General features: G+C 42.5%; 1 protein-coding gene across 4 annotated transcripts in view; it reads right to left on the reverse strand.

Moving 5' to 3' along the window:
• Positions 1–1,307: 1,307 nt before the first annotated feature.
• Positions 1,308–25,112, reverse strand: part of TTC21B (tetratricopeptide repeat domain 21B) — a 31,128-nt gene continuing 7,323 nt past the window's right edge. For 2 of the 4 annotated variants that reach the window (XM_082236639.1, XM_082236636.1), the window contains exons 7-29: positions 24,512–24,596; positions 22,528–22,626; positions 21,414–21,606; positions 21,039–21,136; positions 19,263–19,463; positions 17,781–17,910; positions 17,046–17,203; positions 15,159–15,383; positions 14,372–14,610; positions 13,264–13,336; positions 11,367–11,477; positions 9,991–10,129; positions 9,789–9,895; positions 8,579–8,767; positions 8,343–8,453; positions 7,029–7,110; positions 6,587–6,737; positions 5,743–5,904; positions 5,167–5,362; positions 3,927–4,151; positions 3,529–3,649; positions 3,049–3,116; positions 1,308–2,755 (exon numbers count right to left, since the gene is read on the reverse strand). In XM_082236639.1, the coding sequence (XP_082092765.1) occupies positions 2,678–2,755; positions 3,049–3,116; positions 3,529–3,649; positions 3,927–4,151; positions 5,167–5,362; positions 5,743–5,904; positions 6,587–6,737; positions 7,029–7,110; positions 8,343–8,453; positions 8,579–8,767; positions 9,789–9,895; positions 9,991–10,129; positions 11,367–11,477; positions 13,264–13,336; positions 14,372–14,610; positions 15,159–15,383; positions 17,046–17,203; positions 17,781–17,910; positions 19,263–19,463; positions 21,039–21,136; positions 21,414–21,606; positions 22,528–22,626; positions 24,512–24,596 (3,241 nt within the window). In that variant the 3' untranslated portion in view covers positions 1,308–2,677. The remainder of the gene's footprint in view (positions 2,756–3,048; positions 3,117–3,528; positions 3,650–3,926; positions 4,152–5,166; positions 5,363–5,742; positions 5,905–6,586; positions 6,738–7,028; positions 7,111–8,342; positions 8,454–8,578; positions 8,768–9,788; positions 9,896–9,990; positions 10,130–11,366; positions 11,478–13,263; positions 13,337–14,371; positions 14,611–15,158; positions 15,384–17,045; positions 17,204–17,780; positions 17,911–19,262; positions 19,464–21,038; positions 21,137–21,413; positions 21,607–22,527; positions 22,627–24,511; positions 24,597–25,112) is intronic. The other 2 variants (XM_082236637.1, XM_082236638.1) reach the window with 2 other exon arrangements.

Here is a 25,112-nt window from a genome sequence, read left to right on the forward strand (position 1 = left end):
ATTGACTGTAATGCATCTAGATGTGACCCTGACAGCACTTAGCGGAAGTGTGCCAGCTTCCTGATACTCCTGACATAGCTGCTAGCCTGTGACTTACAACCCCCTCAGCAAAAGCTGGGAGGCATCAGTTGTAATCCCTTGGATGTTCGCCTCAAGCCCTGGGGCCATTCCCTTCTGTTGGAAGGACATACCTGTGTATACTGCACAGCTTATCCTGCACTCACCTCTCCCCCCAAACTAGCCTGATGCCCTCAGGTGTAGAAATGGAAGATATCCCATCACCAGTGTTGAAGATTCAACTGCCACTCCATTAAGGTCTCTGTATGGGCAATAGGGAAGGTGTGTCATTGCCTTGTCTCAGGCAGGCTTCTGTCTGGGGGCCAGCTGATAACACCCTCAGAACAGGTTGTTTTACTTCAGGCATAGGCAAACTCGGCCCTCCAGATGTTTTGGGACTACAACTCCCATCATCCCTAGCTAATAGGACCTGTGGTCACGGATGATGGGAATTGTAGTCCTAAAACATCTGGAGGGCCGAGTTTGCCTATGCCTATTTTACTGCCTTTCTTTACTTAGAAGGCTTGGGAACTGATAGCCTCTGTGACATGGAAGGCCCGGGTGAGCTACAGCAGGAGAAAAGAGGTTCCAAAACAGGCAATTGTATAAATGAAAACCACCCTAACACAGAGGCTCTCTGTGACGAGTCCAGAAACAGAGAACAGAGCTATGATGTTTCAAACAAAAGGCGGCCTTCAAATTAATAGCTTTGGTAGCTGAAAATGGAGTTTTAAACAAACAGATCCAAATATAATCTCCAAAGATAAATACGGGCAACTCTATGTAGCGCAACAAGTCAATTTGCTTTTCACTTAAAAGCCATTTCTATGTTTAGCTCCGGTAAGAACAAAGTGAAAAAGTAGCAGCAATCAGAACTCAGTAATGACTGTGGTGGTAGTTTCATATCTGAATCAGAGGATGTGGATACCACAGCATACCAGGGGGCCGGGGAGGAGGAACCTTCAATCAACTGCAAGAACTATAACAATGAAATCTTAACATCAGTCTTGAAGTGGAAATCAAGTTTAAGGTGGATGGTAGTGGCAGAAGTTCATAATACGACCCATACCCTCTTGTGAAAAAACCCTGTTAGTTTAAACTGTGTTTTAATGGTTGTTGTGTAACACATTCTGTCATTTCCAGTGTAATGCAGAACAAAAACAAACCAATAACCCCTCTCTCCACCTTCCCTGGCCCACCTTTATTTAACTATTGCTCCCAGATCATGGGATATGGTACATAAAGACAGATTTGAAGAAATATATTTATTTTATGTAAGACATTTATACATTCTTTTCGAATTAGTAATTCAGTACAGTTTACATGAAAAATACCAAAATTCATAAAACAATGCAAATCATATGATAAAAGCATATGTAAATATAGTGTTTACAAAAGGTGAGGCATATCTCTGTCCACTTGAATTATGGCCTACATGCTATATTGCAGGCACTGAAACAAGCCTCTCAGAAAAAGCCATGGGAATTCTTTGAGGCTACATAGACAATAATCACTCGATGAAAGACAGTTTTACACAATAATCCAAATAATGAATTATACAAATGAAGTAAAATACGTTGTCATTTCTACTAGAAGTTCTAGTAATAATACTACTTTGGAGCTTTAAGCATGGAGGACAACTAGATCTTCAATCAAAGTGTTTCAAACTGTGAGAACCCTGGTTTGCTAAAGTTTTTAAATTGGTCTGTCCCTGATTTTACTGCTTTATCTGCCAAGAGGTGCTTTGTTGTAATTTGTATTTTTAATTCTTTTATATTGTATTTTAAAATCATTTTAATGAATTATAAAATAATAATAATTGCAGAGTAGCATGCAAATACCGTTAGCTAATAAATAAATGTGGTAGAATGAAATTCAAATTCCTCCCGTTCAGTAGGATAGCCTATGGGGATGGGACATCGTTTCAGCTTAACCCACCTTGCCAAATGGTTGTGGCTGAACATCTTGAAAGAATGGCAAGCTGCGTATGTAATCAGTAAATATATCCTTAGGGAACTACTGGCACCTTGCGCAATTATGTAATGATTTCTGTAGTATATAATAGCAAAATAAATTGGTCATTGGTAAAATAAACTGGGGTAGGGGAAGGGATTTTTTCGAGTTTTGGTCTACTTGATCTAGGATTCCATCTGGGAAAACGTTTTGCAAAAATAAAACAGTTAGACGTGTGAGACACAAATAAAGCATTCTCGCAGTCTTTCCCCCCGCTGCCCCCCGATTATACACCATTTCAAAAGCATGGCCGTACTCCAAATAAATCACCTTTACGAGGGTGATGTTCGAAGGCCAGCAAAGGAGGGTGCAGCTGGGAACTCTCTCTGTCACAGAGCAACTTTCAAAGGACGTTCCAGCTGTGGCTGTTGTTCCCTTACACCAAAGTGATTTATTTGGACTGTAGCCAATACCTACAGGTGGGTAGTAACAGACACTGATTATCTTTTAAATTTGCTGAACTCTCTATGTGCTAAAAAAGTACTCTCCACTTTTTTTCAGTGGGAACTGACTGAGCATGTAGCATCACAAACTACACAGATAGTTTTACAGACCTTTCTCTGTTTGCCCCCCCCTCCCCATTTAAGATAAATACATACAATATTATTCAAGTTCTTAATGCTACGCGTGCCTTATCAAGTATTTCCTTTCTGATCTTGGGGTAGTTTGGGTGCTGTTCTAAAACCTGTTGAAAGAAAATATATTCATAGTAAGCAGTAAAGTTATTACTTTATTATTGTTATTTATTAAATTTGTATATCTCCCTATACCTGCAAGTCTCAGGGCGGTTTACAACATGTAGACACATAAAATCTCACTGTAAATTAAAACAAGTAGTTGACTATTCTACTGTGAGATATCTAAAGCTATTTCACTGCAGCAGACGTCAATACTGTCATTAACGAGAACTATACTACAATGTTTTCCCCTTTTCATAGAACCCACAAGCAAAGAAACATGTTTGTAAAAAAAGTTTACCTTATGACAAACATTGATTGCATCAATGTATCTCTTGGCTTTCAGGTAATTAAATGCCAACTTGAAACCTGTAAAAAATCAGAGGTTAATGCAAAAGTAGCATTCTCTTTTCATGTAATCCTAGGATTTTACAAGGGGAGCTGAGAGCTTGTGGATACCTGCTGCAGCCCCTTTTTTTGAACAAGGTTCCTTTAGCAGGAAGAATGGCATAGGCATTTAATAAATATGTAATAATAATTAATAATAAATTTAAAAACCTACTAACCACAGAGAGTTTGGCCAGAGAGCTGGAGTGGATCTCCCCAGTCTTGGCTGCAAAGAATCACCTCGGTTTTCAATTGCGATTACATGTGTGATCTTTGCTGTCTATTTTGTTGTTTCTCCGGCTTGTCAGCCGCCTTGTGTATAGTAGTATAGAAAGGCGTTATATGAATTAAAAGTGAAGTGAAAATGAAATGAAGTTGCTAAGGGTGAACCTACCAATTGTTGGATTTGTTTGGTTTCCATATTTCCAGGCCATCTCGTAGTTTGCAGCTGCATCCTTATATGCTTGTTCTTTCTCCATTATGTATCCCATATATTCATAAGCTTTGCAACAAGACTAAAAAAGAATTTAAAAAAGAGAGAAATCTCTGTCAGCAAGTCTTAAAATTGCAGAGCCTGTTGACCCACTGAATTGTAAGCTGAAGTGCTGTTGGCCCTCAATGGCACCGCACAGAAGGTCATAAATCACTGCCCTCACCACTGTCAGCCAGTTCAAGGAATGCCGGCCTCATTTTGCCTGCTTTCCATAAAATTAGTTTCATTAATTAAAAGACTCCAGGGGTAGGAAAACATGAACAGAACAGATACAGCATTACTTCTGGCCTGTCCGTTACCCTGTTGTGACGAAGGCACCGTTTTAACAGGTCACTAGCCATATCGTATTTTGAAGACTGAATGAAAATGTCGGCGAGGAGAAGCCAACTTTTTTCAAACTCTTCTGCGTCAACGGGATTCCAGTTCATCTTTGAAATGCGCTTCAACTGGTTTCTGGCTCGCTGGGTTTGTTTTAAGATCATGTAAGCCGTGGCCATTCCCAAAAGGGCTGGGATGTGATCTTTCTGCAAAAAAGACCAATATGATGCAAGTCAGAAGACAGAGAACCCAGTATAAATGTCAGCATTCTCAAAAGGACAGTGCTTGGCACTGACAGCGGCTGGTTATTCTAGGTTAGCACTTGGGCTGGTTGAAAAAAATAATAATCGCAACCCCAAAAATGCCTTTCTAAAGCCACAATGTGATTAATTCAATAAAACTTCATACAAGCGGATATCTTGCATGAAAGAAAAACAGTGGCAGTAAGAAACTTGCAAACTTGGGGGGTGGGTGGGTGGAGAGATTCCCAGCATTCCTTACTAATGTTTATTATTCTGTTACAAACACCTCTGAAAAGAATCATTTTTTACCTAGTACAACTACACTCTGAAAAATGATATTTAATATTGTCAGTTTGCATTTCTTAGAGCAGAAAGTATTGATCTTGTGTGTAAAGATTCTTTTCCATTTGGATTAATACAGGAGGCTACTAGAGGCTTCTCTGTGTGAGAGAAGGAGAGGCAGAAGGGTTAATGATTGTTTGGGTTATAACTTCTGGGAAGCTGCTTTGAAATAGTTCTCTTATCTCTTCCAATTAAGGTAATGCTGACTATAAATATAGACCAGAAGAACCCTGAGTTTTACTTTTCTCTTTCTATCTCTCTCCCTTCTAGTGTGGTGTTTCTGTTTCTGTATAGTGTTCAGGTTCAGTCTTATTATGAGTTAGGTTTGTAAGTGCTGCAACTCTGTATGCAAGTCCTGATTGTATTGGATTTGATAACCATTACACTACATTTGCCTTCAGCAGAAGTAAAGCTCTGCGGAATGAAGTACTATTGCCTCTGGTCTATTTTTTGGAACTCTGCTGAACTCTGCAACATATTTAAGGTTTTCCTACACATGTATGACACACGTATGACAAATATAATCTACTATTAAAGCAATGGGCAGTGCATGGAATACATTTATTTGTAGGTATGAGGTTCCTACATGTGTATAATACACCTGTGTTCAACTGAACAGACACTATAAACAACCCACCTCATCAACCACAATTTCTGTAAAGGCATTTAGCGCTCGCTCAACATTTGACTTTTGTTTGGTTGCCACAAGGCAGTAATTTTCCATGATGCGGAGCTGCACATGGCCTTGAGCTGTCTGGGGCTTCAGTTCTTTTAAGAGCTTCTCTGCTGTTCTCACAGCCAGCTGCACAGACTCTTGCTTCTCTGTTGCGCTACTTCATACATACATGCATAAAAGAAACAGCATCAGTTCTTGTGTATCAGAAACTCTGCTTTCCATTACTCAATCAGGATTTTGAAAATAGCTAGAATGAGCCCTAGAAAGCCGGCTGACAATATCACGCAAGTTTAGCCTTTAGGAGGCTTTAATTATATATCTGTCATCAACTTTTATCCATGATGCATTTTTATAGAAATCAGTAAAAAATAAAATAAAATCTGGTTCCCATCATTTCCCCGCTTGAATTCAACCCGTCACTCACTGCTGGCACCCAAAAAGAATTTGTAGAGACTCTTCCATGTGCCAGCCAAGACACACGAAAACAAAACACTGCACTAAAATACTAGGAGTTCTAAAAATCTCATTGCCACTCACTTTGCGTCACCGTCCAGGTGTTCAAACACTTCACCTCCCACTGTTTCATTGTCAGGGTTCAAGCAGATTTCAATCATATTATAAACAGCATTTTGTCCCCAGTCATTGTCTTTCCTCGCTTTGTTAAAATGTCGAAGCGCATCATTTGGTTCGCCTGTGTACCTAAACAGGAAATCACACTTGCATGAATTGAAACACAAGGAAACTGGGAAAATGATGCTGGCAGGCAGCTGTATTTGGAAAGGGAGAGTCCAAGGAGAAAGAAACGAGGGAGCAGAGAGCCAAGGAGTTGCAAAGCAGGAGTAGAGAAGTGGATCTGGCTGGTGGGCAGGATCCAAAACTCCCGTGCCCCAAGAGCCACCACCTGTCAACCACTTGTCATCACATGACACCAAGTGACTCAATTTCAAAAGGAAGAATTTTCAAGCTGTAATTTGTTTTTTGACTTTGGCACATTTACAGGGCCACAAGGAAAAGGCGGCAAATTCAAAAGACCCTGAATAGGACCAGAAGCAGAAAAAGGAGAACTGGGATCACCCTCTAAGTGCACTCTTGAATCTTCCATTTAAGTTTGACCCCACAAGTTTACCTGTCCTGTGTGTGACATCATAAGATGTCAGCAGATAGATAGGTGGGACTTTGTTTGGGCCAAACTATCATTAATCCTGCAGAGTGGAAATTCTCCCATCACTGTTGTAAAGGTAGGAAGGACAAAGAAAACAAGTAAACTGAAAGAACCAGACATTAACACTATTTGAATTTGCTTGGCTGGCGTGTCATGAAAGCAAAGGAAACCAACCCTTTCTCACTGACACTATACTAGTGATTTTCTAGCCACACCTACCAAAGATACAATCCTTTGCAATAGTGAAAACCTGGGTCCAGTTTTGTCCTGGGGGAATGTTTCTCAGCCATGGCAATAAATCTTGGAACTTCTTCTAGCTTTCCAGCTCTTCTTAACAGGTCAATTAAACGTGATAGCGTTGCATAATTATCTGTTAATGTAAGCATTCCGGGCATTACAGAAAGCAAGCACATTGTGAAAATGAAGCACAAGAAAGAAGCCAAAAAATCTAAGAGTGTTAAGTAAAACCAGAACTATGTTTGATAGGCAGAAGGGAGATGCTTCTGTCACACTCTGCAGGCAGCTGACGGAATCCACCCACTCTTCTAGCATGGTGGAAAGGGAGCCTGGTGGAAAGGGAGCCTGCATTGCTCTGCCATCAACGTGTAGCTTTAGCATAAAGATTTGTTAAAAGGGAGCCATGAAAAGATCTGATGCTCACCTGGGCTGCGTTCCAAAAGCTGCTGGAAATGAAACACCGCTTGTTCATAGTCTTGTTTCCTGAACATGAGGTCAGCCATCATCTACAAGCACAAAGCAGAGATGCTAAGGAAACAGAAGGCAACACAAAACCTTCTCCGCAGCAATTTTATCCTGCAAAATCAGCCTATACCAAAGTGCGAAACTCAAATGGGCTAGAGGCTAAAATCTTCTTCACACACCAAATGCCCAGGGGCCACACCCACAGCTGTTAAAGAACAAAAATCAACCAGCTTCAATGGTTCCTTGGGATCTGCATTGGGAGCAGGGATTTTTTAAATTTTATTTTGTTCGTAAGTGATCTGGAGTCAGGGTGAGCTGTGGGATGGCCAAGTTTGCTGATGATGCCAAATGGTTCAGGGTAGCAAATACAAAAAGGGATTGTGAAGAGCACAAAAAGGAACTCCCAAAGTTGGGTGAACGGGCATTAAGATGGCAAACATGATTCCAGGTAATAAGTGACTGTAAAAATTCATGGTATATGCTAATAGGATCTGAACTAGCAGTGGCTGACCAGAAGAGAACTCAGGCTCATGGCAGGTAGTTCCATAAAAATGTCATTTATGTAGAGAACGGCAGAGTTGCTATGAACCACATTAAGGCTCCGCAATTGTTTGACAGCCCTTGCTTCTGCATATCTCTTTCTCTCATAGGTTTCTCTCCATTTTCAGAGGTTAATGGGTGCACATTTAGTCTGTACCCCTCTGTTTACGGACAGGCAATGAGGCCAAGGAGCAGGGCCATTTCTGTAGTGGCTCCTATGCTCTCAAACACCTGGCCAAGGGAGACTTACCATGGAATCTTTCTATATAAAACTTTAGTTGGCTTGGGAAAAACCATTTGTATCAAAAAGCTTTTGCGTGTTAATGCCTGTCAACTGTCAGCATTTGAGTTTAGCAAATTGCTGGTGTTTTTTGTACTAAATGTTAAAAGTTTTTTTTTTTAAATAATTTTGTTAGATTCTCTTTTGACATTACACTGGAAACTTGGTTTTCAAGCATCTCAGAAGTCGAACGTTTCGGCTTTCGAACGCTGAAAACCCGGAGGTAACTACTTGGGTTTTCGAATATTTTGGAAGTCGAACAGTCTTCCGGAGCGGATTACGTTTGAAAACCGAGGTTCCACTGTAGTTCTTACCATCAGTACATTGCTCTGAGTGCATATTTCAATAGAAAAAAGCTGCTCATGCAAGAGAGGTGTCCCTTTATCGTTTTTCTTAAAACCTAAAATAATGTCATTAAATAGTCATCCTACAGAGAGCATGTGTATAACTGACCATGGCAGCTGGCGCATTATCTGGATCACTCTTCAGCAACAGAGCACACTGGCGCTGGCATGCATCCACATCATCGTGTGCAAGGTACAAACGGGCTAGTTCTAGCATCACCTGAGGATTAAAATATAAATAGAAGCTCTTCGCTAATTTCTCATTCTATTTACAACATGCAACCCAACCACCACACCTCTTAAGCAAGGCTGGAGGGGAAAGGGTTCCTCTTGGTACTCACTGACCTTGTTGTCCGTTTCACAATGAACAAGAGCTTCTTTGTAGAATTTAATTGCTTTCTCATAGTTCCGCTGGGCCGCTGAATGCTTTGCTATCTCTGCACAAATTTCAGCTGCTAGTTGCTTCTGTACAGGAACCGCGTCCAGCTGCTCTATCTGAATCCGCTTCAATACTCTGGCCTGCAATTCCTGAGCCTGGTGGAAAAGCAAAAGAGGCTTCCAATAGGAAATAATAATATCGGATGAAGTTTGGTGGATTTGGAGCAAGCTGTGCATTTTAAAAAGGACCAGTTCTCTAAATCAGTATTGTATGTGTCCTTGTCTTGATATGTGCAACATAAGAGTCGCAGAATTGTAGAGTTGGAAGGGACCACAAATAGTCCAACCCCCCTGCAATGCAGGAATCTTTTGCCCAACGTGGGGCTCGAACCCACAACCCTGAGATCAGGAGTCTCATGCTCCACCAACTGAGCTCAGAGGCCAAGTTAACTCTTGTGCTTGACTGGTGGGAGCAAACAGCTGGTCCTTTGTTGCCTGACATACCTTAACAAATTGAACAGTCAAAGGTCTGTAAGTGGAAGGAAGTGACTTTTGTAAGGGGTGGCAGGAGTTGTTTTAATGTCACTAATGTAAAATAGAGAGGGGAAAGTAGAAGTCACCAAACTCATGCAATAGGGGAATAATTCATTATCACCATTGAAATGTTTTTTGTTCTGCTGGTACTACTCATTGGGTGACCTTGGGCCAGCCACTGCATCTACATCTAACTTTCCTTACAGGGTTGTTTGTGAGGTTTAAATGAAGAGGAGCAGACCATGTGCATCATCTTATTCCTTGGAGAGAAGGTACAATGCAAATGCAATAAAGAAGTACAATGGTACCTCAGGTTAAGTACTTAATTCGTTCCCGAGGTCCGTACTTAACCTGAAACTGTTCTTAACCTGAAGACCACTTTAGCTAATGGGGCCTCCTGCTACCGCCGCGTCGCTGGAGCACAATTTCTGTTCTCATCCTGAAGCAAAGTTCTTAACCTGAAGCCCTATTTCTGGGTAAGCGGAGTCTGTAACCTGAAGCGTATGTAACCCGAGGTACCACTGTAATAATAATATCAGACCTGGACCATTTTAAGCTTGATCTCCTCTATCGCTACCAGGTAACCAAGTATCTCTCTTCTGCTACCAAAGGCCTAACACGCCAATATTGAATATTTCTTTACCTGTTGTAAGGAAACAACAGCATCGTCCGTCCTGTCCATTTTGCTGTACACCTTTGCCAGAAGAACATGGTAACGCGTATCTTCCATCAGAGAGGACAAATCATTTACTGCAGAAACATAGAGATATATTTGATACAAAGTCTTGACAAATAGTGATCTCTTTATTTCTTAAAAAAATATGAAGCAAATAAGATGTACGTACCAGACTCATGATCCAAAACTTGCTGAAGGACTTTTACTGCTTTTTCATACTGGTTCAATTTCAGCAATAGCTCTGCCAGGTCGTAAGAAAGGAAATTCTGCTGCCCAGTTTTCAGAGCAGCTTCATAATAATTGATTGCCTAAAATAATAAATGAACAAACAAATAATCTGAAAGATCCTGTTTGACATTTCTGAAGGATCTCTGCAGGTGTCAGAAAGGAGAAGATTCCCTGACACTCAAATGGAAAATTACGCTTGCCATTTGAATATCTTAGCTGCCTTCAGACTATCTTAGCTAGTAAATCAATACTTTGCACAGATTAATAGCTAAATATAAAACTAAAGGCAAATTTCTTTTTGATACGTCCGTATTTTGTTCTGGTCACAGCTCAATAATTCTTTATATGGATTATACATATGTTTAAAAAATCATACACAAACTTGAAAATAAAATATCGCAGAAGGAACCTGCAACAAGATATGACGTGCTTTGAATTAGGTCAGTGAACATTCTTAATCTAAGGGTTAAGAGTTTGCTGCACTGTCAGCCCCAGACCTCAGACCATGTGCATGTGTGCCTGACTATGCATCCCCCATCCCAATTTCTCACCGCAAGGATCTTTTAAGTCTGTTTCTTAGCAACTTTAATAGCCTTTGGGTGACGGCTAATTTTGATTATATGAAGCACTTTTCTCTCTGATCCTGTGACCATCCCCAAAGCCCACAGTGCCCTTCACAGGCCAACAGTTTAAATTCTGCATGGAAAATGAAACTGGGAATGGGAGTGGCAACACTGGAAAGATAAGGCATTGTCCTCCATCATGCATTGACAGCTCTCTCCATTCACGAAGCCAAATACCATAGGCACGCAGTAACACTTGGACACTTACGGGGGCATTTGGGCGTGTGTAATCCATATGTGGATATTTTTTATTTTCTTTTTCAGACAGATTTCCAGTGCATCAGAGAGGAGTCTTCTCCTTCCTCTCTCCGTCCTTCCTTTAACCCCCTCAAGTTGTTTGTTACTGTTGTTTGTTTTCATACAAACAATATTAACCTAAAAATTATTATTTTTTAAACCTGCATTTCACTTTGACCCACAAAAACCACCCTCTTCTGGCTAGCTAGCGTCATTTCACTTTTGTACTGGTCAGCTGCTGCTACTAAAAACTTGGGGAAGGAAGAGCTGGATGGAGGAAAGAGAGAGCTAGAAACTTCAGAGCAGAATATTTTAACATTCTTCATGCTGCTAATTATTTTTGTGTGTGCACATCGACATCCACAATCCTGGGCTCTTCTGGAGGGCAGGTTAAGTATTTCTGGAAATGTTACAGAAATGATTGTATCGGGATGCATGCAAGCCAATCTTCACATACCTTTGTATACTTATGAGTCTTGACCAAGGCATTCCCAATTTTGCGAGCCAATGCTCCATCCTTTAGATTCAACTTCAAAGCCTGTTCATATATCACAATGGCTTCTTCAGGCTAGGGTAAAGAAAAATAACAGTAAGGTCATGAGAAGCCCAAGCATGAATGATTGCAAGGCCTATTTATCTATATCTACCGTATTTTACACCCTATAGGACGCACTTTTCCCCCTCCAAAAATGAAGGGGAAATGTGTGTGTGTCCTATGGGGCGAATACAGGCTTTCGCTGAAGCCTGGAGAGCGAGAGGTTCTCGCTCTCCAGGCTTCAGGAAGCTCTGCGCAACCCTCCGGAGCCCGGCGCCAAGCCGCGCTGGCCTCCGGAGGGTCACGCAGAGCTGCCTGCGCTCCCGGGCTCTGCGCAGCTCTGCGCGACCCTCCGGAGCCCGGCGCGGCTCCCTAGGCTTGCGGATAGCAGGCTGTTCTGGGGGCTGGGGTCGGGGGAAGCTCGGGCTTCCCCCGCGCCAGCCCCGTGCCTGGGGGGGAAATAATTTTTTTTCTTTATTCCCCCTCCCCAAAAAACCTAGGTGTGTCCTATAGGGCGGTGCGTCCTATGGGGCGAAAAATACGGTATATCTATATCTAGTATATCAATAGAGATACAACAAAACCAAACCAAATAATATTAATCAGAAGACAAGATTCCAGTGGGGAGTCTTGGGATAAGGCAAGGGCACAGAGCCAAGTGGGGAAACAAAACTCTGAAGAGCCTCATGGTGATCCCATTTGGTACATTCTCTTTCCATTTTCCCTCTTGAGGGGCAGGCAGCCTTGTAAATAAACCCGTGAAAGTTACTATCCTGCAAGGAGGAAGTAACAGACAAAAAACTGCATTTCTGTGTTGGACACAGAGGAGAGGGGCTTCCCTCTAGTAACTTGCTTGGTTTTGTCAACTGCATGCAATTCCTGGTTACACATGTCTACCAATGTCAGCATGCGACAGCAGCCACACCCCAGGAAGCGGCTTCAGCTGGCTAGCTAAACCAGGTGAGAGCAGTCAATGGGTTTCAAACCCTCAGTGAGTTAGGGGCTTCCCCTGCATACAAAGACAGGCTCCAACAGATTGAGCGGATGAGAACAAGTATGGGTTCAATGGTCAAGAAGGCAGTTTCCACACATGCTCTACAGCAGTCATAGGCAAACTCGGCCCTCCACGTGTTTTGGGACTACAACTCCCATCATCCCTAGCTAACATGACCAGTGGTCAGGGATGATGGGAGCTGTGGACCCAAAACATCTGGAGGGCCAAGTTTGCCTATGCCTACTCTAGGGGCAGATGGGGCTCGTCAACTTGGAAAGGTAGCCCATCAAGGAGAAGGAAAACTTTGATCCTAAACTTCCACACCTTGCAGGTAAGAAAGGCTTCGGGAGTAAACCCAGAGGAAAAATCCGTACCCACTGCCTTGCAGGACATCTTCAGGAGAAGAAAGGCTAAGGAGTAACACTACACAAATCCAAAATGGAGTCCCTAAGACTGTTGGATGGTGCCTTATATGCCTCTTTCTGGCAAGCTGGTGCCAAAGTATTGTTTTGATTTTCTTTGGACCACATTGGCAAGGCTGAGAGGGGGGTGTCTTGTCATCTGGGCAGCCCAGGACCTCCATACACACTGCCCAGGCTTGCGCCCCAGAGGAGTCACTTCAGTGCTGCTAACACAGCAGTTTGACTTCACCTCCAGATGGGGCACTCCATTGTCTCTCATGACAAATGGATGCCAAAGACAACAGCAAAATGTCTACAAGGCTGGGGTCAGGGCTTGTGTAAGCCAGTACTTTTCACAACAGAGGTGCTCCTTCCCGAACTGAAACCTTCTAACCATAACCCCTAAAGCTACAAATGCTTATACCTCCTGGATATTCATATATGCATCACCAAGGAGAAGAAAGGTGTGAGAACTTGGAAGTTTCTCCACCAGGTCTCTGAAAATAAGAAGAAAGAAAATAAATCATGTCAACAGTTGAATCTGTTTGCTACTAGTGCAGTAAGCCAACTTTCAATGGCCAGGTATTTCCCCCCCTTTTTTGTTTAATAGACTGGTGGCAAATGTTTGCTTCCTTTGTCTTCAGACGTTTCGATTTAACAAGGACAGAGGAGGTGTTCCAGAGAAAGCAAATTAAGACGAACTGTTATCCTGGAAATCTTAGTTTTAAAGAAGACAGTGAAATCGGCTATCTGACGTGCTTTCTTGTTGATACCAGTGCTGTAACAGTTGTGCCATAGAACACATAGCTAACTAAAGAATGATTCAGAAGAGCATCTTCATTCAAACAAAGGACTCCAAGAGAACAACTGGGATAATCATAACATCTGGAAAATTGAGTCTAGCATACTTACTGTAAGACTTTAAAAAAATTGAGGCAAGGGTTAGAAGGGGACACACTTTGGTTGGAAGAAGCAGATATCTGTGGGCTCTGAATACCTTCCCTAGGCACCGTAAGTACTAAAAAGGCACAATATTTTATTGACAACATTTTCCAAAGAAGCAAAACTGTACCATTCCAAAAGCAAATGGACACATCCTTGTTGCGGGGGGTTACAGGCTGAAACACAGTTGCCCTGTGACAGCTTCAACTGTAGAGTAGGGATGGGGAACCTGTGGCCCTTGGGATGCTTTTGAGCTCCAGCTCCCATCAGCCCCAGTGCCACGGATGATGGGAGTTGTAGTCCAAACATACATAGAGAAGGGCACAGGCTGCTCACCTCTGCTGTAGAGAGAGCAAAACTGCAGGCATACAGGTGTATGTTTCTGATCAATGCTGCGGTGACTCCGAGCTGTTTTCCCGACGTGTATTTTTGTTTTAAAGAATATTTCAAAATGAATGGCTTTTTTGTACATCAATGTACATCTACGCACAGTACTTTTCAGTGAAGTGGTTTATTTCTTCAGGAAGAAACAGGCACCAAATGAACCTGGTACATAGTATTATTATTATTTTGGCAAACTAAGCTCTTACCTGTAACAGCTTGCGTATAGCTTCCTATCCTTCCTGTGCTCCAGATAGATCTCTGCCATTTTCTCTTTGACTTGAACAAAGTAAGTCTGCTCTGGGGTTATATTCCTGAGCATCGTCAAAGCCGCTTCCACGTCGCCTTGCGCAAGGGCTAGGTCTGCATTAGCAATCATAACTCTCAGCTCTTCCGGGGTGCCAGAAAATTCGTTGATAGCATCTTGGAGGACTTTAATGGCTTCGTGCTTCAAAAGAGACCATCGTTCTTGTTAAATCTCTGCCTAAATTGCCCCTGCAAAAACTGTGGCTTTCAAACTTTGTACTTTCACAGAGACCATTCCACATCAAGGCATTTGCCCAGGAACCCCTGTGCGCTGGGAAGGCGGCCATTGTGGCAGCGTTCTCCCCTCGCACCCCAGTGGCACACAACAGTTTACACAGAGCACCACTAGACTTACTGGACCTCACCATTGCCTTGTGTGAATTAAGTCGGTACCCTAAAAAAGTACTTCCCTTGCAGGAAAGGGCAGTGGCAGTGAGCAAGCTCTAAAGAGATGGGGAACCCTCCAGAATAGGCGTGGGAAGCAGCATGTACAGAGGTACGGAGGAAATCTGAAAAAACATTTCCCCCTCTCCTTCCACAAATGGATGCAACCCATCATCTGTCACTGCCAGCAGGATGATCGCAAGCACTCTCTAAAAACTGTACTTCTGCTAACAGGTATCCAAAATTTGCAGACCACATCCAAAGGATATGTACCAGTTTTACGTATGAAACAGAATCTCGTCATACCTGTTCGCCATTCAACCGATGAGCATCTACTAGTTCCAGATAGACGGACACACGATCGCTCCCGTCAATTTCAATCCTCTTTGTTTTTGACTTTGAGGAAGGTGCGGCGGCTCTCATTCCAGGCAAGTTCATTGCCATCTGCAGAGTTTTAACAGCTTCTGCTATTTCCCCCATCTTTATTTGGGCTCGAGCTTTTATTAAGTGGTACACAGGATGCTCTCTGACCTAATGAAGAGTACATAATCAGCATCTATGTCCCATACAGTCTTCCAAGAAGAAAAGAAAAAACCCTAACCATCTAGTATGTTAAATCATACTTATATTAGTGGGATAATTATGTACCGTATTTTTCGCCCCATAGGACGCACTTTTCCCCTCCAAAAATGAAGGGGAAATGTGTGTGCGTCCTATGCGGCGAATGCAGGCTTTTGCTGAAGCCTGGAGAGCAAGAGGGGTCGGTGCGCACCAGGTCACTCTCCAGGCTTCGGCAGATCTCCGGGCTCCCATGGCTTGCGGAGAGTTGCCTGCATGCCGAAGCCTGGGCGTGCTGAGCTTAGCGCGCCCAGACTTCGCGCAGCTCTCCGTAAGGCGTGGGAGCACTGCGCTGGGCTCCTGCGGCTTGCGGAGAGTTGCCTGTTCTGGGGGCTGGGGTCGGGGGAAGCTAAATTTTTCCCCTTTATTTCCCCCCAAAAAAACTAGGTGCGCCTTATGGGACGGTGCGTCCTATAGGGCGAAAAATACGGTACATTGTTTTGAGCGATTTACAAAAGTAATCTAGAATTACTAAGCTTTAGTACAGGACAACAGGAGTGGCTCTCTCCTGCTTTTAAAGCAACTACGTCCTACTCAGGTTGATCCTACCTCCATTTGCTCAAGAGTGGCCCATAACATTCAAAATATCTCAAAATCCTATTTTTCCCCTTCTTTTACTTATATCCCACCTTTCCTTCAGGGAGCTGAGGATACGGGGAGATCCTAGAGACACTGATCCAATGAAAACCTGCTTAGCTTTCAGCAAGGTTGCTCTGTCGCAGCTCCAGCCAACGTAGCAGTTCGAAAGCACGCCAATGCGAATAAATAGCTGCCGCTGCGGCAGGAAGGTAAACGACGTTTCCGTGCGCTCTGGTTTCCATCACAGTGTTCCATTGCGCCAGAAGCCGTTTAGTCATGCTGGCCATGTGACCCGGAAAGCTGTCTGTGGACAAACACCAGCTCCCTCGGCCTGAAAGTGAGATGAGCAGCACAACCCCATGGTCGCCTTTGACTGGACTTAACTATCCAGGGGTCCTTTACCTTTTATAAATAATTTATTTATTTTTCCTATTAACTTTTGCCCTATCACCAGCCAGAGGAGTGATGACCTCTGACTGCATTCACATGGTAACATTTCGTCTTAAGATGAATGAGCCTATGCACTCCCTCTGCACAAAACGAGCAGACAAACTAGTAAGCCAGTTAGCAGTAGTTTCCTGTTTCACTTAATCCCAACGTTTCCAAAAGGGGTCTAAAGTTAATTCATGGGGCTTGCAAGAATATGAAGATAAAAGGAAAAAGCCTAGCAAATTTATACTGCCGGGGCTTTGGGGCTGCAACCACAGTAAGGTTTCTGTCATACAGCAGGCAGAAAAAAAACCACGAAGCTGAGTCAACTCCTAAGCCTGAAACCCTGCACTGACTTTTGATATTGCCGATTTCAACTAAGAGCTCTTTGTTAAATAGTGAAATGCATATGTTTCCTTGTTATGTGACGGTTATTTATGTCCTGACAATTTATCCATGGGCAAAAAAAGTAATAATAATACTGGCAGCAAATTAAAATGCCAATCAAGCATGGAAGTAAAATAAAGAGCTTCAGTATGCTGGGCTAGATTTTCCAATCAAGTGTACCTCAAAGTTATAGCTTAGGCAGAGTTCCAGAGACTGAGAACAGAGTTTGAAGTTGTTTTGCAACAAATGCACTTGAGCCATAAGGAGATGGGCATCTGCGTGTGATGGATTCTGTTCTATGCAGTGCTGCAAGATGCTCTGGGATGCTTCAGTGTTACCTAATCAGATGAAGCAAACAAAACAACGAAGTGGAGAAACAAATTCAATATGCTGACAAGCTGCCTTAGGATTGCATTTGCAAGACAGGTTCGTTTCCACTGATTATACCTCCTTCCGTCCCAGCACTATTTATTAAACAGTTACATTTTTAAAAAATATTCCAACAACTAAAGAAGCAATGAAATCACTTGCTGTAAGAAAGAGAGCACACCAGTCACCAGCTGCAAGTTACATCTCGGCTATTACAGTGCTTTATGAATCACATAGTACAGTTTCAAATTACAAAACATGCTTCGACAATTTCTTCTATTTGCAAGGTTCAAGGTGCAGGTGCCACTGCTTTACACAGTCTAAATAGCACAATATGAGGGAGGTAGCAACAGGCTAGGGAACTGTTTAAGGATGGGGTGGGAACACCAAAACACCCCAATGCAGACCAAGGATACTAACGGATATTGTGGGGTGGAGTGTGTAATCCTTAACAGAGGGCACTCCACGCTGCAGCTTTATTATTTATTTATTTTTGCAAGTGCTACTGACGTAATATTTGCATTGGTTCAAACTCGAGAGATTTACCTGCCAAATATTTCACCTTTGCGACTAAATAGGCAGCTTGCAGGAGACCAGGAACAGTTTTAACCACAGTTTCAAGGACGGACGCACAAGGCTTGAGAAGCGGGGAAGGAGGCTGTCCTCGACCTGGAGGCTTGAGATAAACAAACGGTACTTTGATATATTACATCGAGAAAGCGGAAGGGTTTTTTTCTTTAAAGGGAGGGGGAAAATCCCAATGAAATGTATATCTGAGCTGAGGTAAAAATTCTGAGTGTATTTTCAACAGGCAGTTTTCTAGATCTTTTCCAGAACGAAGCACCTGTGCTTTCTGAGGCAAGGCTGACTTACAGCCACACAGGCTGTGTGCTGAGGCCGCTCCATGAATCCACACAGCACTCTGCCTCTGGCATGCTGGCCTGACTCAGGGGGAAGGCCTGCAAGCTCTTGCAGGCCAACAAGAGGGCAGAGAGGCATAATGAGAGTTGGTTCTGAACGTGGACGTAAACTCCTACGGGAACAAATCTTCAGTTTCCTCTTCCAGGAAGAAAAAACTTGGAGGGGGAGGGAGGGAGGGAGGAACCCAACTAGTACAGATATAGTTAGGGGTCGGATTCTACTAATATTTCAAAGTCTTCTCACAGCAAAGCCCCAAACCTACTTTGTCATCCTCACTCAAGCTCAAGAAGAGTCCTCAAAACATGTGGCAAACCTGTGTCCTTCCAGATGTTATTGGATTTCGACTTCCACCAACCTCAGCCAGCATAGTCAATGGTCATGGGTGATGGGAGTGGGGCCCAACAAACATCTGTAGGGCTACCTAAAGGAATGTCTCCACTCCTGTCGTTCAGCTCAGAGACTGAGGTCCAGCTCCGAGGGCCTTCTGGCAGTTCCCTCAAAGCGAGAATGAAGTTACAGGCGCCCAGGTAGAGGGCCTTCTCAGTAGTGATGCCCGCCCTGTGGAATGCCCTCCCGTCAGATGTCAAAGAAATAAACAACTATTTGACTTTTAGAAGACATCTGATGGCAGCCCTGTATTGAAAGGTTTTTAACGTTTGATGCTTAATTATGTTTTTATATGTATTGGAAGCGTCCAGAGTGGCTGGGGCAACCTGTTCTGATGGGAGGGGTATAAATAATAACATTATTACTGTTTCTATTATTATTGTTTCCCCATCCCAGATTTAAAAACAAAACAATCAGCTCTTTAAGCAGATGACCAGGATCAACCAGAATCTTTCACATATTCGCCACATCCACCAATGACACAACGTAGCGCACCTAATTTGTGTCATGACAATGTTCTGGACTTTTTTACAAGGAAAACAAAAATACTTTAGCAGTTACTCCGCTATTAATTATTGCTCAGTCCTTATAATGGACAGTGCTCAGAATCTTGGCGATTCATCCTAATTGTCTTTGCTTCAACCTGAAACCTTCTTTTGAGCACAAAGCATAATAATAAATGGTTGTTGTTTTAGGAGGACAAAAATCCTAGCTACTTACCTGCGTTGGGCAAAAGCTAAGATACTCCTTAATAATCTCTATCAAAAAGTCAGGGTTTAATTTTTCGAAATATTCTACACCAAGAGGTAAGCCTTGCAGTGAGGAAAAATGGGTATCAAGCACATCGTTCAATAAAGTAATAACTTCCTCTTGTCTTTTGTTTTTCTTCATAGCCAACACTGCACGCAAGTAAGATAATTCCTACAAAACAAATAGAAAATTACATGGGAAAATCTATAATTAAATCTGTCATGATTCACCTAGCACTGGTCACCACTGGTAACTAGAAATTGCCCTCTGGCACCCAGATGCCCTGATTTGCAGCACATTTCCTGGCATGTATCTAGTTCTTAATAATAATAAAAACCCACTGGACATTTTTCACTCAGTGAACTCTTGTGAATGAACAGGCTTGTAGTTTGGTTCCAGAAACTGCCTGTGTTGCTTAGCAACTAATTGTATCATTCTCTCTCTCCCCCCCCCCCCGATAAATTAAGACCTCTAAATTAAGACAGCAGGTTAGCAGATTGTGCCTGTTGAGCACAGTCTCTGGTCACTTCCAAACGACCTGTTTCTTGAGCTGATTTCTTAGTACAGTTTGCAGGGAGGCTAGATGACATTGGCTATTTACTGAGCATTCATTAAGATTCATTTGCGAGGAGGAAGAGGAGGAGGTGTCAACTGTCACCAGGTCTCGGGCAGGGGAGTTTGTTGCACAAAAGCAATTTGAACTTGCCACTATGTGACTGATTGCCTCCCCAAATCCGTGACAGTCAGGAAGACACCGTTTGTTTTTGGAAGGGAGTGGTTTTCCATTTATCTTTTCCTTCCCTCAATGCAGCCATTATGTAAGTCGCACGAAGGCTTTGGTATCAAGGACATTAAAAAAAAAAGTATTATATCCCAGATATGATTTTCCCATAGGCTCAAGGGTATTTCAGTCTGGTTCTTCCATTGCTGAGCTATCACTCATTGTGCTACAGTCAGTAAGAAGCCTACTAGTTCTCTGTGGTGCAGGGTGGAGCTTAAGTCTATGTCCAAAGATAGCAGGGCAAAGGCAGGATTTGGAGGAAGGGTTTGGCCTTTCATTGCGGATATAATGGAGAAAACAAACACCATTCAGTGTATTGCAGGATAAGTGTTTAATGGTTATTGTATTTGCTTAAAAACCAATAAAAATGTGTATTAATTTTTTTTATTGTTATCATCATCATCTGTTTGGGTAAGCAACAGAAGTCAAAGCAACACAAAGGGGAAACAGGTTAGAAATTACTTTTGTACAGAGTTTGAGGGAAACTGTAGACTGATTACGACGGCCAGTTCTATCAGGCTCCTTCCTTCCTCGAATGTCACCTAGCAGTAGCCATTCAATCAGGCTGCAGCTGAGAGAAATGGGAAGCAGGGTAACTGAAGCAACATTGGCTCCTCCTCTCTTTTAACTCTCCATCTAAGAGCTCTGTAACTAAGAAATAGTGCCAGAGTTTGCTCCCCCACCCCTTTTGTGGCACTCACGTTTTCTAGATTGCAAATCTGAGGGCAGGGACTGTCTCATTATGGATCTTTGTTAGCCACTCTGGGAGTAAAAATGCTTCAAAAATGTATTACCTCGTTTGCACACATTTGGATTCCTTGCCTTGAAACCCAAGAATTGGACATTGCAAGGAGCAGAAAAGCAAGACCGGAGCCCTCTGTCAAGAATTCTCTGCCCACATAAATATTCTAGCCTCCTCAGTGAGGTTAGAATCAAAGCACTTATGGAAAGAATCGTTCTCTTACTGCTGATTTCCCGATAGACTGTTGGATTTCGTTCAGGAACTCCAACTGCTGCTCAACATCGTCTAGCTTCCCTTCCATTAGCTGGCTCCGGATAATTCCTGTAATGCAAAGTCATCCCATTTCAGCACTGCCCCTACAAAGAGCCTTCAGTGTTTAGAATTCCTTTTTCATTAAACCAGGCTTCAAAGTCTATAGGAACATAAGAGAGGCTCAAAAACGAGGAGAGGCAATAAGCTGATGAGAAAGCAAATCACACTAAAAAAGTCAATCACCCAGATTACTTGCAGTGATAAAATTATTCGGGGGGGGGGCGGGGAGGAGAGAGGAATCAGCTTTGCAAGCTCTTGAAAACTCAAACCTGTTTTTAAGCCATACCAGTTAGTGCGGGAACGCTTGTTTCGTCAAGAGCCATGGCAGTCTTGTACCATTTTAAGGCCTCCTTCGTTTTCCCCTGCAAAATCATCTGGTAGCCAAGTTCTGTAGCGATATCTGCATTGTGGGGGTCTAAGCTGAAAGCTCGTTCCACCAAAGTCTGAGTCTGATGAAGAATCAGTGGGTTGCAGCCACACTATAATCAAGAACAGTTTCCAACATGAACACTTTAGCAGATTTAAAATCCTCCACTTCACTATTTTCTTTTTAAAGCTTTAGAAACAGTCGCTAAATGTCAAAATAAAAATTTGCAAAAAATTGTATGAAAGGGCGGTGGTTTGTTTGGGTGGCATGAAACACCGGTATGAACACAACTTACACAATCACCTGAAGAACGTCCCTTGCATTACTAACTGCAATTGAATGCACAGAGTAAAAACCCAGTTCCTCCGCTCTGCTCATGCTGCAGTGCACCACTGAATTCAGAAAAGCGGCCAATGCACATGATTACACAACTTATGGCAGCTACTTTCCTCCCTCTCTAACCCCTGACAGCTCCCAGCTCAGGGCAAAACACATCAGTTCGTGAATTTGCCATGAGCACAACCTCCACTTATATGCCACCACTCGGCTCAATTCTATTTATTTTTTGCTCAGGGTGAATGAGTCAAGCAATCCATTTGTCACAAGAAGACAGCCGCCACAGACAAAGTCCTTGCGGCGGGCGGGAGGGGGGAGGGAGCCACCACAACAAACAAGGGGCCTTTGGAGTGGGGAGGAACAACCAACAGATTAACCAGTGCTCATTTCCCATCATAATCAAAATGCACTATATACTATAAAGAAAGATTCCAAGTGAACGCTTAACCTTCCATTCTGAAACAGAAACAGCTGTGCATCTCTTAGAGCACTTTGGTGCACAGCTAAACAAGCCTAGAGCCTACTAAAAAGATTCAGACACATCTGTGTACAGGGTTATTTAGGCCTGATAGGTACCAATCCTAACCCAACATATACAGGGGCTTCCCATTTTAATGAAGGGAAAATTACCAGCTCACGGCGAAAGGATCACAATCAATGTCTTCGATGTTACTTTCCAAAATAAATGCCCACTTACGGTTCTGCTGAACACCAATGCCGTCTTGCAAAAGAGCTGGGGGTTATGAGGTTCCAACTTATCCAATGCACTAATCAAATCTTCCAACTTTGAGGAAGCCTGAGGAAGGGCAAATGAACACCGGTCTTGGTATGGGGATAAAATGGGGAGGGAAATCTGTGGGTTTTGAACAGCTGAGCCCCATAAAATTATTTTATATGGAGCTGCAATGTGTTCTCATGCCAACAGCCACATTTTACACAAACCCACTCCGAAAGCATTGCAGCAGTGCAATGTATGCTAACCTGAGTACTGTAATATACAAATGCATACTTAATGGCATTCCACTTAATGGCAAGAGAAGAAAACATACTCTTAAATAAATGCCTAAGAGCTAAATGAGGCAAACACACTCCATCTTTCACGGTACGGTGGTCCCTCAGGTTACAGACGCTTCAGGTTACAGACTCCACTAACCCAGAAATAGTACCTTGGGTTAAGAACTTTGCTTCAGGATGAGAACAGAAATTGCGCAGTGGCAGTGGGAGGCCCCATTAGCTAAAGTGGTACCTGAGGTTAAGAATAGTTTCAGGTTAAGAACGAACCTCCAGAACGAAATAAGTTCTTAACCCGAGGTACCACTGTACTTTATACGTGAGTTTAGACTAGAGCCTTGCAGAAGTCCTTTGTGAAATCAAATGTTTACCATCAGGAGAAAAGAATATTTTGTGTCCGGTCTAGCAAACATGTCTTAATTGGGCAGCATAGGCTAAGCTTTGGATGGCTGCATTCCAATTACCACAATCAAAAGGAATCCTTCTCTGAAGCAACCACATACAACTAATATATGGCTACAACCTTCCAGAGAATAATGTACTGGAAAAGCTGCCCTGCAAACAGATTTTAAAAGATATATTTTCCTCAAGTTAAGTAAAGTACATTAATTTTTTATTTTATTTTTTTAGCAATTATCCATCTCTTGTTTTGCAAAACAAAAACTGTTTTCTGTCTTGAAGCTATAAAAAGCTGGACTCAACAGTCAAAATGTATTATTGCTACAATCTCCATTGACTTTTCTAGAACGGGAGTCGTCTTTTAAGCGTTCCTTGTGTGGTTTTAGAATTAACCTTTCCAAGACTACACTGAATTTACTATTATAGACCTCTTTCTCTTTGGTTTCATTCCACCCTGGAAAATAAAGCCAAAAAATGCAAACTGGAAGGAGGGGAAATGCCTCCTCATAAAGAATTAGACCAAAGATCCATGAACCATCCAACTAGTCTCCAAAGGATTTTCAGCATGTGGTTCTTGAGGCATAGCACCCTTATTCCCTCTTTTGCCACACAGAAAAATCACATTCGTTTCTGAAACTTCCCTAAGCTTCAGTTTGTTGTAGGACAAAAACAAGGATGGGGAACCTATATCCCTTCAGATGGTGTTGGGACTCCTACTCCCATCAATTTTAGCCAGTGTGGCCAATGGTCAGGCATGATGGGAGTTGGAGTCAAGCAACATTTGGATGGCCACAGCATTCCCAACCTTGGCAGGTCTGGTCTACTGCTCAAGAACAAACTCCTAATAAGTTTACTTGGTTCCTTATGCTCTAGATTGTTGTACGTACCACAAAAGTTTGATTTGTTTTTAATTCAAAAGCATGTTCTTACAATGTACTTACCTTGGGCCACGCTGTTAATTAATAGAATTAATAGGGTGTTAATTAATAGAAAGTCTAGTACAGCCTTTAAAATATAGTTATATTTCTGAAATTGTAATTTCCTATGTTTGGAATATAAGATTTTAAAGATGTATCCCAACAGAGTTCTACATCTGAGTAGACATGTATAGAATTGCACTGTTAGTAGCTATTATTTTTCCAATTAGCAGATACTATTTGACAGTGAAGAAATGCCAACAACGACAAACCGTGCTCTTCATTTGTTCAGGATATGTATATTTAAATAATTAGTAACTTAAAGCAAACCTGGATGTTAAATTATGTACTGACCTCAGGTATATTTCCTTCCCTACACAAATAATGAATGGCCTCCATTTTTAAAGCGTCCAAATTAAGAGCATCTTTCTGCAACAACCTAGAACAAAATGAGACAGGAGCTGTATCTTTACAACACGACTGATTATATGTTTTCACGTAACAGAGGGCCAACATTCATATGAACAAGGAGTTCCCTGGGCAAGTTATCAGCGTTCAGTGAAACAGAGAACACTTAAGTGTCCAAGAGGCCTCACCAATCCATTCTGCTCTCAAGCAAAAACTCATACAGTGGTACCTCGGGTTACATAGGCTTCAGGTTACAGAGGCTTCAGGTTACAGACTCCGCTAACCCAAAAATAGTGCTTCAGGTTAAGAACTTTGCTTCAGGATGAGAACAGAAATCGTGCTCCAGCGGTGCGCCAGCAGCTGGAGGCCCCATTAGCTTAAGTGGTGCTTCAGGTTAAGAACAGTTTCAGGTTAAGTACGGACCTCTGGAACGAATTAAGTACTTAACCCGAGGTACCACTGTACTATAATTGAACCCCACCTTCCAAGACCTTCTACAACCCACTGCAGAAGCAGAGAAGGTAAGTGAGAAGGTAACAAGGCACTG

The sequence above is a fragment of the Podarcis vaucheri genome (assembly GCF_965113315.1).
Source record: "Podarcis vaucheri genome assembly, chromosome: 1".
NCBI classification, from domain to species: domain Eukaryota; kingdom Metazoa; phylum Chordata; class Lepidosauria; order Squamata; family Lacertidae; genus Podarcis; species Podarcis vaucheri.